The 18,215-nt window shown below is 45.0% G+C and overlaps 1 protein-coding gene across 7 annotated transcripts in view; it reads left to right on the forward strand.

The window, feature by feature from the left end:
* Positions 1 to 2,792: 2,792 nt before the first annotated feature.
* The window catches only part of LOC109253215 (quinone oxidoreductase-like protein 2), a 29,245-nt gene continuing 13,822 nt past the window's right edge, over positions 2,793 to 18,215 (forward strand). For 3 of the 7 annotated variants that reach the window (XR_008424656.1, XR_008424655.1, XM_053909232.1), the window contains exons 1-8: positions 2,799 to 2,941; positions 3,030 to 3,138; positions 5,218 to 5,314; positions 7,277 to 7,335; positions 7,892 to 7,957; positions 8,741 to 8,850; positions 9,633 to 9,714; positions 14,328 to 14,509. Coding sequence is in view for 5 of the 7 variants with exons in the window: in XM_053909232.1 (XP_053765207.1) it covers positions 2,892 to 2,941; positions 3,030 to 3,138; positions 5,218 to 5,314; positions 7,277 to 7,335; positions 7,892 to 7,957; positions 8,741 to 8,850; positions 9,633 to 9,714; positions 14,328 to 14,509 (755 nt within the window). In the remaining 2 variants the exon portion in view is untranslated. Of the gene's footprint in view, positions 2,942 to 3,029; positions 3,139 to 5,217; positions 5,315 to 7,276; positions 7,336 to 7,891; positions 7,958 to 8,740; positions 8,851 to 9,632; positions 9,715 to 14,327; positions 14,510 to 18,215 lie in introns of all 7 variants that reach the window. The other 4 variants (XM_019425963.2, XM_019425971.2, XM_019425981.2 and 1 more) reach the window with 3 other exon arrangements.

The following is an 18,215-nucleotide window of genomic DNA, read 5'->3' on the forward strand; positions in this document are numbered from 1 at the left end:
CAGGAATCTTGGAGGACGTACTTGTGGCAGAAGGTAACGATTTATATCTATTTAAAAAAAATTTTGGGGGGGGCACCTGGGTGGCTCAGTCAGTTGAGCGTCCGACTTCGGCTCAGGTCATGATCTCACAATTCATGAGTTCGAGCCCCACGTCAGGTCCTGTGCTGACAGCTCAGAGGCTAGGGCCTGCTTCGGATTCTGTGTCTCCCTCTCTCTCTGCTCTTCCCCTGCTCACATGCTGTCTCTCTCTCAAAAATAAATAAAGATTTAAAAAAATTAAAAAATATATATTTTTTTACCATTTGTTCATTTTTGAGAGACAGAGTGCGAGCAGGGGAGGAGCAGAGAGAGAAGGAGACACAGATTCTGAAGCAGGCTCCAGCCTCTGAGCTGTCAGCACAGGGCCCGACGCGGGGCTCGAACTCATGGCCTTCAAGATGATGGCCTGAGCCGAAGTCAGAGGCCTAACCAACTGAGCCACCCAGGTGTCCCTGGAGAAAGCATTTTAACTGTGGGGATACTTTTACATCTTCAGCATAGTCCTGTTCAGTGCTTTATATTGTTTGTATATCATTTGTCCATTATTCTGTGAAAATATAGCTGTTTGTGTATTCAGCTCTGGCTTTCTTCTCCGTCCTCTGTCCTCCAGCAGCTTCTGGATGTTAAATATTATCTCTTCATGTGAGTTGTACCAGAAGGAAGAGTCATCTGTTACTCTTTTACTTCCTAATGAGCCCCTCAAACTGGTTTGCAGGGCAGCTATGGATTTTTTCTTCTCAGAGGACCGATCAGCTCAGATATAGCTGCTTGGTCTTAGTCTTCCTCAGGGCTCAAATTTTATTCTTCCTGTCCACTCTTCCGCTGTACCCTCAATTAAAACAAAATAACCAGAAATGATAACAAAAACTAGACGGAATGGTGTGATGGCAGCACTTTGATGGATAGGCTAAATATTTCTTTTGCTACTATAGCAACTACTGATGCTGCCCTGTCACTTACCTTTGAAGCTCTTTGGAAATGTGAAAGTGATTTTGCATATAAATGCTTCAAATCACCTCAATTAGTTAAGATACTTTCATCTCCCTTCAAGATTCTTCTTAAAGGGACTTTCACTATTTTCTTCAGATACCGTTAGAAATGTAGAAGGCAGTATTGATAGATTTCCCCAAAACTCACCGATTTTCATATTCTCTGAGAATGACAAGGATATCATGAAAAGCACAATAGAGAAAATCTCCATAAAAATACTTAATCGAAAAGAAAAGACTTGATGCTTAAAGATACTTTCAATTATCTGGAATATTGACACAAGATAATTGAACGCTCATCCAACAATTCATTAGATAAACATGTGTTAAATGCCTAAAAGGGTTGCGTGTGTAAAGTACTTCAAACATAAAGGATATGAAGAAACGGTTGCTGCTTTCAAGGAGTTCAACTAAAAATTTCTTGCTTTATATCTCATATAAATACCTAATATTTTACAAAACATTTTCCATATGTAACAACTCATTTTGTTCTCAGAACAATCGACGCTTGTTTCGCACTTCATAGACTTGAGATTTCTTGTTGCTCACTGTTATTTGGCAACCAGAATGTTTTCTCGTCTTCTCACTTTGTCGCCCTCGCTCCTCTTTGGCCTGAGTTTCCTCCTGAGGCGGTCAGAGGCTAAAATGACTTTTCAAATTCTCTGTGAGTGCTCTTAAAATAACAGTGAGTCGCTACTCCATTAGGGATCTAGTTCTTGGATTCCTTTCCCACCAAAGCTTCTAGGCCATAATCTCAGAAGTTCATTGCTACTTCATTTTGGCTATTTTCCCTTTATTCCATTCCTGATCATTCCTTCCAGGTCATTTGCTATCTTGGACCATTATTTTCACCAAAACATAGAGGATTTAGGAATTTGGGAATTATCCGGTCCCATGCTTTCCCTTTGTAGCGGAGGATACTGGGGCCCACAACCATCAGGTGTCCTACCAAAGGTGGCATGAGACCACAGACAGGTGCTAGAGCCGGGCTTGAAACTGAGAGGCTGTGTTCCTTGACCAGATCTCTTCTAAAGACATCGAGCTATGTTTAAAAGCCACCTGTCAAGTGAAATATTCTTCCCAGGAAAACGTGCTTCTCTTGCTATTTAGTTACTGTTAGAAATCTACCCAGTTTTATAATATTTCACTGATCATATTGTTAAGTTTTCAGTTTTTCCAGAGTATTCCTGTTCACTTAGGAATTCTGTAGTCACTGGGTCAATTATTGACCATCTATGTGCCAGGCATAATACAGGCATCAGGAACATAAAAAACGACCAGCTTTGGGCCTGACTTTAATCGAAAATATTTCTTGGATCTGTGTATGATCATTCAACAATGGATCAACTACTAACCATACAGTTTTATGTTAATAGTCGTGCAAGTGTGAGAAAATTAGTAACAAGAATTGAACTCCAGTAAAGTGCTGATGCAGACATTAAAGCCTTTACCTGCGCATTTAGGATTTCCCATGTGCAGAGGACCCAACAACCGCTATTTAAATGTCACCAAGTGTGCTTTTAAAAGTCTCCCAAATTTGCTAGCAAAATGTGAACGATAGCTTAAGGTCGGATGATCTATTGCTTTTACTGTTTTCTTTCCTCTCCAGCGGGCTCCACCACCAGGGAGCCAGGGGCCTTAGGGGCTCGGACGCCCCGGGGTCCGCGCACCCCGCTCAGACACTTGGGGACGCACGGCGCCCCGCGGGTGGGGTGGCCCAGGGGTGGCCCGGGCGCGGTTCCGGCCACAGGGGTCAGCCGGGTGGGACGCTCTCGCGCGATCCCGGGGGCCAGGGCGGGGCCGGCGCTGTCCCGCGCTTCCTGCCACCCCGGGCCACCGCTCCGCGCCTCTCCGCTCCCGGCCATGGCGGCCGTGGCTTGGGGACGGTGCTTCCCTCGGGTGTGGCTTCGCAGGTGGTGCCCCGACTTCCCTCTGCGCTCCGAAAGTCAGCCGGGGGCGGGGGGGGGCTGGGCAGTAACCGACCCTTGCTCTGTGTTGCAGGAGGGCCGGGCCTGGCTGCGGCCGCCACTACCGCGCCGCGCTCTGCGCCGAGCTGAAGCAGCCCCTGGCCATCGAGGAGGTCGCCTCCTGCCCCGTCCGGCCTCACGAGGTAGGATGGTGACTGGCCTGTCCCCGGGATGCCTGACACCCACTTTCGCTCTCCGCTTGGCAGCCACCACACGCTCCGCAGGCTTCCGTCCTGAACGGAGTTCCCAAGTGCTCAGCTAGGGGGAGGCCGGGAGACTGGAGCGCAACTCTGTCCTGGGCGGGAAGGGCCCTTTCAGGGTTCACAAAAAGGCCACAAGTGCTGAAGGAAGATTGCTCCCCCAAATTCAAACGCAGGCCTCTTTCTGAAGGCTCCAGAGCTGTTGCCTTAGAAAGAGACAATTCTGATTTGCACGAGACTTTTCATGACCGCATCAGGTTATTGGTTTAACAAACATAAATGGACCCCATCAATGGCTTCCTCTTCAGCGTTAAGCATTTCCTGATCTGTCCTTTCTCCTCCCCCAGACCAGTCCGGCAACATCTGTCCTATAATTCTTCCTAAACATGTGCCTTGTGCCCTCCTTCGGTGTAGCGCAGTGATTTGGGGTGGGGTTAGTTTAGGATTGTGGGCGTTTCCGGCGAAACGTGGAAGTCACTTTGGCCCTGCCGGGTGACCACGGTGACCACTCTGGTGACACAGTGTCATCTCTAATGGAGAATGAGAACCTCTGACAAGGTGGAGCAAACAGTGAGCCTTACTGTCAGGGATCCCTGGTGAGAGGCAGAAATGCGGCTGCAGCCCAGAAGCATCACTAACAGGGACCCTGTTGCCAAATGGATTATTTGGGCGGGTGTGTGATGGCAGCCTGCTCCCTGGGATTTGGGTGCTGAAAGACATTTATTCTTGACTCATCCCCGAAGCAAGGTGGAGTGGCTTGAGGACCTACGTGTGGCATGCATGTCAACAACTGATGTGTCATGCACGCAGTGTGGGCGGGCTGAAGGCTGGGCTCCTTTGTCCTCTTATTTGCCCAGACACTGCCTGGGAAGGAATTAGCTCATGAGAGTTGGGTCTATGTGAGTTTACTCACCGTTAAATCCTCATACTCTGGAATGGTGCCTGGCACACGGCAGGCGCTCAACACATTGTTGAATGGATGCATTTTGCCCATAGAGACGCCTTCTCACCAACATGGCCACCTCTGCACTAAACTGGAAATGGAAGCAAGCACGTAGACGGATGTCAGCGATTCTGTCTTGCAGCCTTCGTTTCCTCCTGTTTCTTGGCCCTGTTCTCTAACTTCAGCCGGTGTCAAAATCACCTGGGACTTGTTAAAGCAGATTGCTAGGCTTTGTCCCCAGAGTTGCTGATTCCCTAGGTTGGGGTGAGGCCTGAGAATTTGAATTTCTAAGTTCCCAGGTAGCAGTAAAGCTGGTGGTTCTGGAACCAGACTTGGAGAACCGCCGGCTTACAAGAGTGTGGGCTACACTGCTTCAGGCCTGCCTCTGCTCTAGCACAGTCATGAAACACAGAAGCTGGGGATCTAGAACCAGCCTCCAGGGTAATTGCTGATCCCCACAACAGCTGGTCATGTTACCCTTCTGCTTCAAATCCTTTAATGGCTGCCCACTGCTCCTACTGTGAAGACTAAGATCCTCAGTAAAGACTGTGGACCCTTGGATGGTGTGTGTGGTCCCTGCTCTGTAGCCCCATCTCTTTCTCTTCTTTGTGCTCTAAGCTCACTGGTTTTTCTTTTGTTCCCATCACAGGGCCTTTGCACATGCCGTCGCTTTTGATCGTGTCAGGCTTTCCCTCTCCTCTTTTGAATGGTTAACTCTTAGCTGTTCCTAGTTCCAGCGTTACTTACTCAGAGATGTTTTTCCTGACGTCTCCAAAAGGTCAAACCACACCATGATGCATTTTCATAGCACCATATGTTTCTATAACATTTTTTTTTGTAGGAGTTGTAATTTAGCAAATAAATCATCACAATTATTTGTTTGATATCTGTCTTCTCTACCATACTCCTAGCTCCACGAAGGCAAGAACCTTGTCCGGGTTGTCTCATGATTGCACACTGGCACTTCGCATATATACTTGGCATACAGTAGACGTTCAGAAGATATTTTGGTGTAATTGACTGAACTCTGTCTCCATGGATGCACACCGCTCCACTTTGCCGCTGTGTTTCCTTTGTAGGTCAGAGTGGACGTCCATTTCTGTGGAGTTAATTTTGCTGATATTTTGGTCTGCCGTGGTCAGTATCAGGAAAAGCCTCAACTTCCCTTCACACCTGGTGAGTCTGAAGGGACCAAGTGACCGGTTGGGAAAGATGATACAGAGTTTTCAGAATCATGTGCTTCATCTCGGGTACGACCCCGGTGGTGCTTGCCTGACGGCAGTGATGCCTCTGATGTGTCAGCCTCACCACTAACTAAGAAGCTCTGGGGGCACTTGGGTGCCTCAGACGGTTAATAATCTGACTTTGGCTCAGGTCATGATCTCATTTGGTGAGTTTGAGCCCCGCATCGGGCTGTGCGCTGTCAGATCCTCTGTCCCTCTCTCTCTGCCCCTCCCGTGCATGTGCTCTCTCTCTTTCTCTCTCTCAAAAATAAATAAACATTAAAAAAAAAAAAAAAGGAACTCTGGATAGTGAACTTCTTGAGGGAAGGTTCTATACCTGTTCTGCCCCCAGTTATATCCCTGTTTTTAGCATTGTGCCTGGCTCATTGTAGATCCTCAATAAAAACGTTAAAAATGAGGAAATGAACAAATGAAGTTTTACATACCATGTCCACCAGAATTCTGATCAGAATCCTCACTGGCCCTCATCATTCCCTTTCATTCCTTGTTAGTGCCTCTGTTTTTTCACTGAAGGATCATAAACATCTGTTTGCAGCTAAAGCTCTCAGTCCTCACAAACACATTCCTAAAGAAATCTAGTATCAAAGAATCAGAAATAAGAAAAAGAGTTTATACATTTCTAGCAGTCCACTGTCTGATTTTAATTACGCCCAATCTGATTACATTTAGATCCTGAATATGTGGACAAATGACTGCTTTTTGTTGTTGAAATTTATTTAAAGAGATAGAAGTATAGCTCACTGTGTATAGAGTACATGTATATTTTATATAGACATATACTGTTAAGGATACAGCGATTGCAAAATAGTTGCTGTGTTTTGGCCTTGGGGTGTTTGGTTGTGTCTCAACATTTGGAACCATTTCCCTCTGTTTGCATTTGCTGACATGCTGGATGGGGGTGGGGAATGTCATACTCAACTGAGTTATTCCTCTTGAAGCTCAAGTGGGGAATATGTGATCATTAAATTCAGAAATTTTGGAGGTGGAAGAGGAAAGAGCAGACTACATCAGTTCATCCAAATTGAGCCAAGTACTTATGAATAAATATAGTTCATGTCCTCATAGCCCTCAAGAGGAGAACCGGAAACAGATAAATGCAATCTGATGAACATTGTAAGTGGGGTGCTGTAGGGAGCCCAAAGCCCCAGTGAGCAGGATCAAAAGTACTTGTGTGCTAGAGGCACCTGGGTGGCTCAGTCGGTTAGGTGTCCGACTTCAGCTCAGGTCATGATCTCACAGTTCATGGTTTCGAGCCCCGTGTCGGGTTCTGTGCTGACAGCTCAGAGCCTGGAGCCTGCTTTACATGCTGTGTCTCCCTCTCTCTCTGCCCCTCCCCCACTCACTCTGTCTCTCAAAAAATGAATAAATGTTAAAAAAATTTGTTTAAAGGTTTATTTGTTTTTTGAGAGACAGAGACAGAGCACTAGCCAGGGAGGGGCAGAGAGAGAGGGAGTCACAGATTCCAAAGCTGGCTCCAGGCTCCGAGGTGTCAGCATAGAGCCCGACGCGGGGCTTGAGCTCACAAACCGCAAGATCATGACCTGAGCCGAAGAAAACGCTTAACCGACTGAGCCACTAGGTGCCCCTAAATGTTAAAAAGAAAAAAAGTACTTGTATACCTGTGATTCTCTGTGCTTTTGCCCATTCTTGAAATTTTCCTTTGTGTCTGGTAAGAATAGGACTGCCATAGCTTTTCAGGTTGTGATCATGAAATCTTAAGTTCACTTTCCTGTGCCTTGGGTATGAAGCTCTTCCTCTCTAGCCTGGATGGTGGGGGAACACTTAAGCCCTCTCAGCTCTAGAAAGCTGACAGGGTGGCCTGTTGATCACGCTTTTTTCATCTTCATGGTGCCAGGCTTTATAGATAACCTAGTGTTTAAACAATTTGTCTTAGGAATGGAGTTTTCGGGGACAGTATTGGAGACAGGCACAGATGTCAGCACAGTGAAAGAGGTAAATAAGTTGAAATCCAGGGAATTGATGTGTGTGTAGCTGTGAGAAACGTGCTAACCTCATTTGTAGCTGAAGGGTCTTGCTTCTCTTGGCCTTCGCCAACAGACACCAAAGCGAAAATGAGATGGAGGGGGAAGAAGCTAATTCTGAATTGGAGGCAGGAAGCCAGTGGAAGTTCCTGGCTTCGTAAAACTTTTTATTACTAAACAAGGCAGCACCTCAGCCTTCAGTTACTGAGAGGAGAGAAAATTCTCAAGTTTCAGCCTCTTGTGGAAAAAAAATAAATAACCCTGGGATTCTAATTCCTATCAACTTTTTCCTTACACTGTCCTGTCATTGTCCAAAATGTGCTCCTATTGTCTTGGCATCCTGGTGGGGATATTGAGGAGGTGGCTGAATTATTTACTAAACATTAACTCTGAATAGATGATTAAGGCAAATCTGTGTCTTATGGGGTCAGAAAGAAAGATTGTCTTTTTTGTTTTGGTGCATTTGGGAAAAGGTAAATGGCAAGGCCGTGCATTTGAACATATCCTTAATGGTATTTTCTCTTCAGGGAGATCGAGTTATTGGCGTGAGTGGCTTTAATGGTATGGCTGAAGAATGCATCATTGATCACAAGGTATCCCCACCTCTCAATATTCATGTTTGGAGATTATTTTCCTCCTTTCTTCTCTTTAATTTCCACCTAGCTCTCATTTCTTGTTAGCCTTCTTTCCCTCTTTTTTGTATTCGTATTCTCTTTTGTATTTGTATTTGTTTCTCAGCCAAGCACTTCTTTCTTTCGAATGCTAAACCCGTTTTCTATATTGGTGTGACAACCCTTGCACAGAGCTTTGTTTGTGTGGAGTGGTGTAAGGAAGAAGGGCATTTTGTTTTCTGAGTCCTGCCTGGAGCAGCTGGTTGGCTGTCCAATCGGACCATAGGTAGTTTGGGTAGAAAAACTAGTTTGAGGCATTGAGCTTGATACAATAGCTTTCTCCCCTGCGTGAAGCTTGTGAAAGAGTCCTGGGCATGGAGCCAGCCAGGGTGGAGGGGTAGGGTTGTACAGGATGGGAACGGTGGCCCCTAGTGGTGAATAGCATACACTTTTTTTCACAGCTTTATTCAGGTAAAATTTGTATAGAACCTTCCAGTTCATCCCCATGACAGTGTGGTTCCATTCTTTGAAAGTGGGTTCCTTCCTGAGCCAGATGCCAGCCTTAGGATCTTCGAAGACTCGTACACCCAAGTTCTGAACTCTGTCGCAGCTTGCTTGGTTTTAACTTCTACCCTGGGCATGGTTCCTGACAAGCTTGGTTTCCTTGCAGATCAGTCAGTCAATCAGATCATAATATTTACTGAGAAGCCTCTGTGAACAGGTACATGTGCTTAATCCCTAAGTTACTCTTATCTCTTTTTATAGACACTGTGGCAGATTCCAGAAGGGGTCCCCCTCCGAGAAGCTGCTACCTTGCCTGTGTCTTATGTCACTGCTATTTTGGCCTTGGAGCATCGGGCCTGTACTCGGCCTGGGTAAGAGACTACGTAGACAACAGAGGGCTAGGTGGTGTCTCTGTCTGATATGAGAAGTGCCCACCAAGGCCTTGCCCCTTCCTCTCTGCTCCCTGTCCAGTCTATGTGAGAAAGGGCCAAAGGAAGGTAGTGACCCAAGAGAAGGGTCTGTTGATAGTGGGGATATCCTTTTGTCTGAGATGGAATGGTAGACTGTGAACTTGGCCAATAGGAATTGGGAGAAATCTGTCTTTCAAGCCTGGCCACTCTGGAGATCACCTCCTAGCAAACCTTAAATTTTAGAGTTGGTTTATGTAAACTCGCTCCAGTCTGGTTTTAACACAGTCCTGTGGCATTTGTTTCTGTGAAGCTTGGTTGTGTGTGCCTACCTGGGGTATTTCAAACTCAAATGTGCAGAATTTTCCCACTTTACCTGAAATAATATGCCTCTTGCCCTTTTTAGAGAGCCTGAGCATTGAATTGAGCAGTGACCATTACATGATCGATGCCTTCTAAAATTCAGCAACGTTTAACGTGAGAATGATTCTAGGGCAGAATTTCTGGAGCAGAAACCTCTAGAGAGATTAAGGAATATTTTTCCTGGGAAGTCTTCAACCAGACCAAATTCGCACAGGTCAAGCAGTCACATACATAACCCATCTCCAAAGTCTGGAGAGTGGGTGTCCATGAAGGGTTGAGTGAAATGGCCTCGAAGTTCTCTTCTGGCTTTAAAATGTTCATGAAATCATACGGTTGCATGATTTTTGAAGCTTTCCGAAGTAATATTCATCTTTCTCTGGCAGAGAAACTGTTTTAGTGACAGCAGCAGCTGGAGCCACAGGCCTTGCAGTGATAGATGTGGCAACAAATGTTCTTCAGGCTAAGGTATTTGCATGTTAGATTCTCTGTTAAAAAAAAAAAAAAGTCATCCCTGGGGCGCCTGGGTGGCTCAGTCGGTTAAGTGTCCAACTTCCACTCAGGTCACGATCTCGTGGTCCGTGAGTTCGAGCCCCGCGTCGGGCTCTGTGCTGACAGCTCAGAGCCTGGAGCCTGCTTCCGACTCTGTGTCTCCCTCTCTCTCTGCCACTCTCCTGCTTCCACTCTCTCTCTCAAGAAATGAATAAACATTAAAAAAAAAAAATCATTCCTCCAGTTTTCAAACCTAGATAGAATATATTCATTCGTTCATTCATGAGTATCACGCGCGAGGCACTGAGGAGATAAAGTAACCCAGATTAGGGTCTTGCCATCTGTTTGCCTGCAGACTGATGAGGGGACCTTGGAGTAGATCACTCTTCCTTCTGGTTACCAAAACCTGGCAAGGCCTGACTTGCCCCGTGGCTTCTGCAGATTCCATTTCCTCTACCTGTAATGCTCTTCTGAGCTGTCTGCCCCCGCACTTCAAATTTAAACTCAGATGTTATATTTTCAGGGAAGTATTCTTTGTCCCTCAGGAGATGGTAATCTGTCCCCACATCCCAGCCCCTGGCTGTTTGTATATGGTCTCATAGCATCCTGTACGTCTCTTTCATGGTACACTTCAGTGTGTGGTCTAGCCTTTACTTTTGTCATTTTTGGATTAGTGCCTCCTTCCTACTTGACTGTAATCCCCATGAAGGCTGGAATAGTGTCTTTTTGGCTCATTTATTGTAGTCCTAGCACCTGCCATGGTACCTAGACCATAGCAGGCACTCAATAGCTATTTCTTACATACAATTTTTTTTTTTTTTGAGAGAGAGCAAGTGACCACATGAGTGCACATGGAAGGGTCAGAGAGAGAGAGGGAGAGAGAGAATCTTAAGCAGGCTTTACGCTTAGCACTGAGCCTGACGCAGGACTTGATCTTACCACCTTGAGATCAAGACCTGCACTGAAATGGAGAGTCAGCCACGTAACCAACTGAGCCACCCAGGCGCCCCGAATAACTTCTTAAATGAAAGAATAAACAAAGGAAAGAAAGACCCAAGTCCCTGTAGGGGTATCACTCTGAAGCTGTGGGTATCAGATAAGGAGGATTTCTTGGAGAAAGTAGACATTTAAGCTGACTTTTGAAGGACTGGTAGCAGTTGAATGGAGGAAGAAGGGAAGTGAGGGCCATTTCAGTGGTGGAAGGGCAGATCAGAGGACAGAGACATGGAATGTCACATGTTGCATTCAGGGAATTGCTGGTAGCATCTGTGGAACAAAGGGTCTGTGTGGGGAATGGTGGGAGGTGACTCCAGGGAGGTGGGCAGAGACCAGATCATGCACCACTGAAGAATTTGAACATTTATTGGAAGCCATCGAGAGCTATTAAAGACTTTAAACTAGGAAGTACCGTGATTGTATTAGCATTTTGCAAAGTTCATTCTGGTGGCAGGGGAGATGAGGAATGCGGCAAAGTCAGGGGTGGTCTGGAGGCATGTAGAGCAGCCTCTTGGGGGTGATCCAAGCCACAGGTGATGATACTGGAACCAAGGCACTGGAAGCAATGAGTTGAGAGATATTGACGTAGAAAAGAATAGAGTTTGATGCCGGGAGAGCATTCCCTAATACAGTTGAGGGAATAAGGACTTTGAAATTAGTCTGACCTAGGTTCAAATTCCAACTCTGCCTCTCGCTTAATTGCTTCAGTTTCCTCATTGGTAAAATAAAGCTTTCCTCATAGGGTCGTTGTGGGAATATTGAAATTACACGTGCAGCACGCCTATTAGAGGGCACGGCGTGTCGGCGAGAATCTCTTAAAAAGGGATCCGGTTATTATTAGACATTGAGTGGGAAGGAGCAAACTAGGTTAACGTGTGGATTTGCCATTTATTGCAGTTGAGAAGACAGGAGGAACTGGTGAGCTCAGGTTTGGAGGCATTAAATGTGAGGTTTCTGTGGAACGTGCAGTTGGGGTATCCAGAAGGCACCAAGATACACAGGTTTGGAGATAACTGGATTGCCTTGGAATTTCTTCTGGTGGCCCCTCTCCTTTCTCGCATTAAGTTCTTTTGGGGAAGCACATGTGAGTTCTGAAAGCAATCTTAGGTACCAGGAGGCTCTCCATGGAATATTAACACATTTCATGTCAAAGCTAGGGCTTTTAGCACCTCTCAGTGGGGAGACCAAAATTAGTCTCATTGTCTAGAACCACTGACTATTTAACATTTCTTGGAAGATAAAATTGCACCATTTGTTTTAGATCATTATAGTAGATTAAGTAGAGAGAAAAACTCATTTTGATTCAGATATTAAAATTAACCCAAGCTGTATTTTCTTTAGCAGCCATAACTGTTTTAAGCAAATGCAAACAACAGCAAAATAATAAAAACAACTTTAGAAATCTCATCAGGCCACCTACTTGTAACGGGTTGTTTTGAGAGCACCTTCCATTCACAGCATTTCACGTTGCTTTCAAAGTGCCTCCACACCAATTATCTTTCCTTGGATCCTAACACACCACTGGGAGATGGGTAATGTGTTTATTACCCCTATTTCACAGATAAAGAAGGTGAGCCACCAGGGGAGACCATGATTCGTGTCAGGCCTCCCTGGCACCTTGTGAGAAGCGAGATTGGCTCAAGTCCCAGACCCTAGGCTGGTGTCAGCCCTCTGTGGCTCTGTGTGCTGATGACCGTCAGTGAATTTGCAGCTACTTGAGGGTTCCCCTGGGGAGTATCTGAGCGTAGCTTTTAGTTTCAAAGAGTGGTGGGTGAGTGTGACATATCTTAAGGGCATTGATGTCCTTGTGTGTTTGAATGCATGTTCTGGATGTCACCTTGGGGCCAAACTGCTCAGGCTGGTGGGTGCTATCCAGTGATGCGGCACTTTTAGGCGGTACTTACGTGTTAGAAGTACTTCTGGAGACTTCCAAACCCCAGCCTCCTCCCACTGTGGCCCATGGCCATCTTTGCCAGGCTTTCAGCAGGGCTTTCTCCCAGAGTGGTGGAGTGGAAAAGCGTGGGCTTTGGAGGCAGGCAGCATTGGGTTTGCATAATTGTTCTACCACTTAACTGCCTGGCTAATTCTGGGTTAATTACTCAACCTCTAGATCTGGGTCTCCATCTATAGAATGGGAGGAATTATACCTCCCCCATAATGTTCTTATGAGGTTTAAATAGAATAAGTGATTGTGTATGTGTAACAATAGAGTCAATTTATCTAACACTTTGTTTTCCAAGTGCTTTATGTACAGTATTCCATTTGATTAAAAATTCTTTTTAATGTTTATTTATTTTTGAGAGAGAGACGGAGCATGAGCAGGGGAGGGGCAGAGAGAGAGGGAGACAACAGAACTTGAAACAGGCTCCAGGCTCTGAGCTGTCAGCACAGAGCCTGATGTGGGGCTCAAACTCATGAGTCGTGAGATCATGACCTGAGCCGAAGTCGGACCCTTAACCGACTGAGCCACTCAGGTGCCCCCCATTTGATTTTAAAAATAAATCTTGTTTTATAGATGGGGTAAGTTTAGGGAAGCTGGGGGACAGAATAGAGGTTAAAGCATGAACTCTGGAGATGGATTACTTGGAGTTGGATCCCAGTTCTGCCTCCCATTAACTCTGTGACCTTGGGCAAGTTACTGAACTTCTTTTGCCTTTGTTTCTTTATCTCTAAAATGGGAATGCTAACAGCGTGTATAACATTGGGCTATTAAGATAAGACTAAGTGAGTTATTAATATACATAAAGCATTTAGGATAGTACCTGGCACATAGTAACATTAAGTATTATTTCTTGCTAAGTAATTTGTCTTAGGTAACACTGCTAGTTAGTAGCAGAGTCAGGATTTGAATTCAGGTCTTTCCAACTTCAGGATCTTTCCACTGAGTCATGTTTTACTCTCTGGGAAGCCTTTTGTGATCTAGGTCTACATTGGATACCTCTCCTCTGCACTTCTGAAGCTGTCTGTACTTCCCCATCATCATACTGCTTTATCTTGCTACCTTGACTCTAAGCTTGGGTATCTTTATTACTTGATTCATAGTAGGTATTCATTAAACGGTGGTTTAATTCATATTTGGAGAAGACTTTCAGACTTTTTTTTTTTTTTTTTTTTTTGAGATAGAGAGACAGAGCACATGAGGGCGGGTGGGGAGAGAGGGAGGGAGAGAGAGAATCCCAAGAAGGGTCCGCACTGTCAGCATGAGTCCAATATGGGGCTGCAACTCATGAACCGTGAGATCATGACCTGAGCTGAAATCAAGAGTTGGACGCTTAACCTACTGAGCCACCCAGGCGCCCCATTGGGTAAGACTTTCTGAGTGTCCCCTGAACCATCTCCTAGCCAGACTCATTGGCGTTCCAGGATTCCCGGAAATGTGGATCCCATGGCCAGTGGGGGTGGGGGGGACAGAGGGGCCAGCGTGATGGTGCTGTCTGTTGGCCCTGACGTGTGGGATTGAGGCTGATGCTAGGGTAGCAAGGTGACGTTGGCTTCCTTGTTTAGTACTCTTTGTGGTTGGAGGCTGGGTGCGTGGGGTGAACCCCTTTTGATACATATTCTGGATTGTCGAAAGCTTTGTATTCTTTCTGCAGGTAATAGCTGCAGCCGGAAGTGACGAGAAGTGCAGCCTGGCGATGCGGAAGGGTGCACAGTCCATTGTGAACTATAGTCAGGGCAGCCTGAAGGAGGCAGTGAGGAAGCTGGTGGGCAGTGATGGGGTGAACGTGGTCATCGACGCTGTGGGAGGAGATGTCTTCCTGGAGGCTCTCCGCAGGTGCATGTGGTGGTCTTCCCAGAGGGGGCTGGACCTGGGGATCTGCTGAAACCTTTCTAGACCCGTCTTCCTTCTGGCCTTGCTCCTCTTCCATTTTTGCTGCTCACTTTTCCTATAGGCATTGGCATCAACGAGAACAGCTGAGTGGGAGGGTGAAAAGCAATAGAAGCAGAGGGAAAATCAGGAAATGCTTAAATATAGAAAAACAAGATATCCAACTGGAAAATATCCAAAAAATGACTGTAGACTCTCTAGTTAGCAATATCGAATGCTTTAGAAATTATTCATGTGTTAAATTCAGCTATGCCGGCCCCCATTAACTACTTTATATACATAGTGTGGGTAATTCTTGAGATCATCGTTCAGATGTTAGAATGACTGGCGTGGCCGTTCCCTAGCTATCTGTGCACCCAAGTGTGGACTCTTTTGATCTCACTGGTTTCAGAAGCAGCCAGCAGTATAGGTGTCTCCTTGGCTTGTTTTTTTGTTTTTTTGTTTTTTTGTTTTTTTGTTTTTTTGTTTTTTTGTTTTTTTGTTTTGTTTTTTTTTTGAGACAGAGAGAGACAGAGCATGAACAGGGGAGGGGCAGAGAGAGAGGGAGACACAGAATCTGAAACAGGCTCCAGGCTCTGAGCTGTCAGCACAGAGCCCGACGCGGGGCTTGAACTCACGGACCGCAAGATCATGACCTGAGCTGAAGTCGGCCGCTTAACCGACCGAGCCACCCAGGCGCCCCTTGGCTTGTTTTATTAAAAGAAAATCATTGGAGTTAAAGTGGGACTGTTGTATCTACACCAATTATCCTTCTGTTTTTATTTATTTTTATTATTATTATTATTTTAATGTTTAATTTTGAGAGAGAGAGACAGAGTGTGAGCAGGGGAGGGACAGAGAGAGAGGGAGACACAGAATCCAAAGCAGGCTCCAGGCACTGAGCTGTCAGCACAGAGCCCGACGCAGGGCTCAAACTCACGGACTGTGAGATCACGACCTGGGCCTAAGTTGGACGTGCAACCAACTGAGGCACCCAGGCGTCCCTGGTTTATCTCATTTTAAAGTTGAGGAAACAGAAGCAGAGAGAATACCTTACCCGCAGAAGGGACCCAGTTGGTTCTATAGCCCCTGAGCATCACTGCACTGTGCTGGGTACTGTGCTTACAGAAGCAAAGGAAGGGGTGTGTTGACTCAATGGAGAGCTAGGACAGAGAGCTCCTAACTCTTACCTTTCTCTTGCCTTCTAGGTAATGAGTAAAAGTGTTGTGCCAATGACTTCTTACTTCCCTCTAATGAAGAAAAGCAAAAAGCAAAAGCCAAACAAATATATATGCATTTTGGATCAAAGGTGTTTATAAAATGCATTTTTATAACTTCTTGCTTAGTGTGAAACTGTATCATGCTTCTCAGAATGGGCTGCAGGAAACTTGTGTGAATTTTCATAGATTATTCAAAATTCTCTGGAGAAGCACATAACTTTAAGGACTCCTAAAGTAAATTTTCTTTTTACAAAGCAAATGATGTTTCATTAAGGTACCTATCTTCTTATTCCTGTTCCTAAGTTTAAAAATCTTCTGAGTTGTCTTTTTTATTTTATTTTATTTTATTTTATTTATTTATTTATTTATTTATTTATTTATTTATTTATTTATTTATTTATTTATATTTGAGAGAAAGCAAGCAAGCAGGGGAGAGGTAGAGAGGGAGGGAGAGAGAGAATCCCCAGCAGGCTCTGCGCTGACAGTGTAGAGCCAGAGGTGGGACTCGATCCCATGAACCGTGAGATCGTGACCTGAGCAGAAATCAAGAGTCAGACGCTTAACTGACTGAGCCACCCAGACATCCCTGAGTTGTCTTGAAGTATAGCATATGGAATGTTTCCTTCTATGAAGTAGAGGAGTAGTTAAATAGATAGCCTTAATTCTTTCTTTCTTTCTTTCTTTATTTTTTTTGTGAGTTAGAGCATGAGCAGGGGAAGGACAGAAAGAGAGGGAAACACAGAATCAGAAGCAGGCTCCAGGCTCCGAGCTATCAGCACAGGGCCTGACGTAAGGCTCGAACCCAGGAACTGTGAGATCATGACTTGAGCTGAAGTCAGACCCTCAACTGACTGAGCCACCTACGTGCTCCCCTAGCCTTAATTCTAAAGTCGGTCCTCTTATAAAACTGGCTCATTCCTCTGGCCTCCTACTGTCTTGCTTATGACTTATTTTTATGGTTCCTACTGAAGAATGCAGAGTGATACAGGGCGGGTCACCTCTGCCAGTTTGTCAAGTTAAGAGGAATTCCTAGCTGGGGGTTTAATGCATGCTGCTTTTTTAAGTTGTGATAAAATATACATAACTTAGTACTTATCATTTTAAACACTTGTAAATGTACAATTCAGTGACATTAAGTATGTTCCCAATGTTGTGCAACTGTCCCCAACTGATACTCTATACCTGTTAAATAATAACTGCCCCTCTCCCCCTCCCCCCACCTCCCTGATAACTTCTACTTTTTATCTCTATGAATTAATGTAGATTGCTTTTTTTCATTCTACACTTTTTACTATGGCTAAAAAAAAAAACATAACATAAAATTTGCTATAGTAGCTATTTTTTATATTAACCATTTTTAAGTATATAGTTCCATAGCGTAAAGTATATTTATATTGTTGCGAGGTAGATCTCCACAATTTTTTTCATCTTGCAAATCTGAAATTCTTTACCCATTAAACAATTCCTATTTCTCCCTCCACCCAGCCCCTGGTAACCACCACTTTATTTTCTGTTTTTATGACTTTGACTACTTTAGATCCCTCAAAATAGTGGAAGCCTACAGTATTTGTCTTTCCGTAACTCACTTATCTCATTTAGCATGATGCCCTCAAGGTTCATCTATGACATAGCATGTGACAGGATTTCCTTCCTTTTTTTTAAAATTTTTTTTAATGTTTATTTATTTTTGAGAGAGAGAGAGAGAGACAGAGACAGAGTGTGAGTAGGGGAGGGGCAGAGAGAGAGGGAGACACAGAATCTGAAGCAGGTTCCAGGCTCTGAGCTGTCAGCACAGAGCCCGACACGGGGCTCGAACTCACAAACTGCGAGATCGTGACCTGAGCTGAAGTCGGATGCCCAACCGACTGAGCCACCCAGGTGCCCCAGGATTTCCTTCCTTTTTAAAGCTGAATAATACTCTGTTGTATGTATATAACACATTTTGTTTATCCATCCATCAGTTCAGGGACATTTGGGTTGTTTCTACCTCTTGGCTATTGTAGATAGTGCTGTTATGAACGTGGGAGTGAAACTATCTCTTCAAGATCCTATTTTCAAGGTGCCTGGTGGCTCAGTTAGTTAAGTGTCCAACTTCGATTCAGGTCATGATCTTGGGTTTCGTGAGTTCAAGCCCTGCGTCGGGCTCTGTGCTGACAGCTGAGAGCCTAGAGCCTGTTTTAGATTCTGCGTCTCCCTCTCTCTGTCCCTCTCCCCCGCTTGTGCTCTCTCTTTCTCTCTAGTAAATAACTAAACTTTAAAAAAACGTGTAAGAAAAAGACCCTGTTTTCGGTTATTTTGGATAGAGACCCAGAATGGCATTGCCTGATTGTATGGTAAGTTCCATTTTTAGTTATCTGAGGAACCTCCATACTGTTTTCCACTTGAACCATTTCACATTCCCACCCACAGTACGTGAGGGTTCCAGTTTCTCTACATCCTTGCTAACTAGCCAT

The sequence above is a fragment of the Panthera pardus genome, unplaced genomic scaffold (genome assembly GCF_024362965.1).
Source record: "Panthera pardus isolate Hobbes unplaced genomic scaffold, ASM2436296v1 HiC_scaffold_21, whole genome shotgun sequence".
NCBI lineage: Eukaryota > Metazoa > Chordata > Mammalia > Carnivora > Felidae > Panthera > Panthera pardus.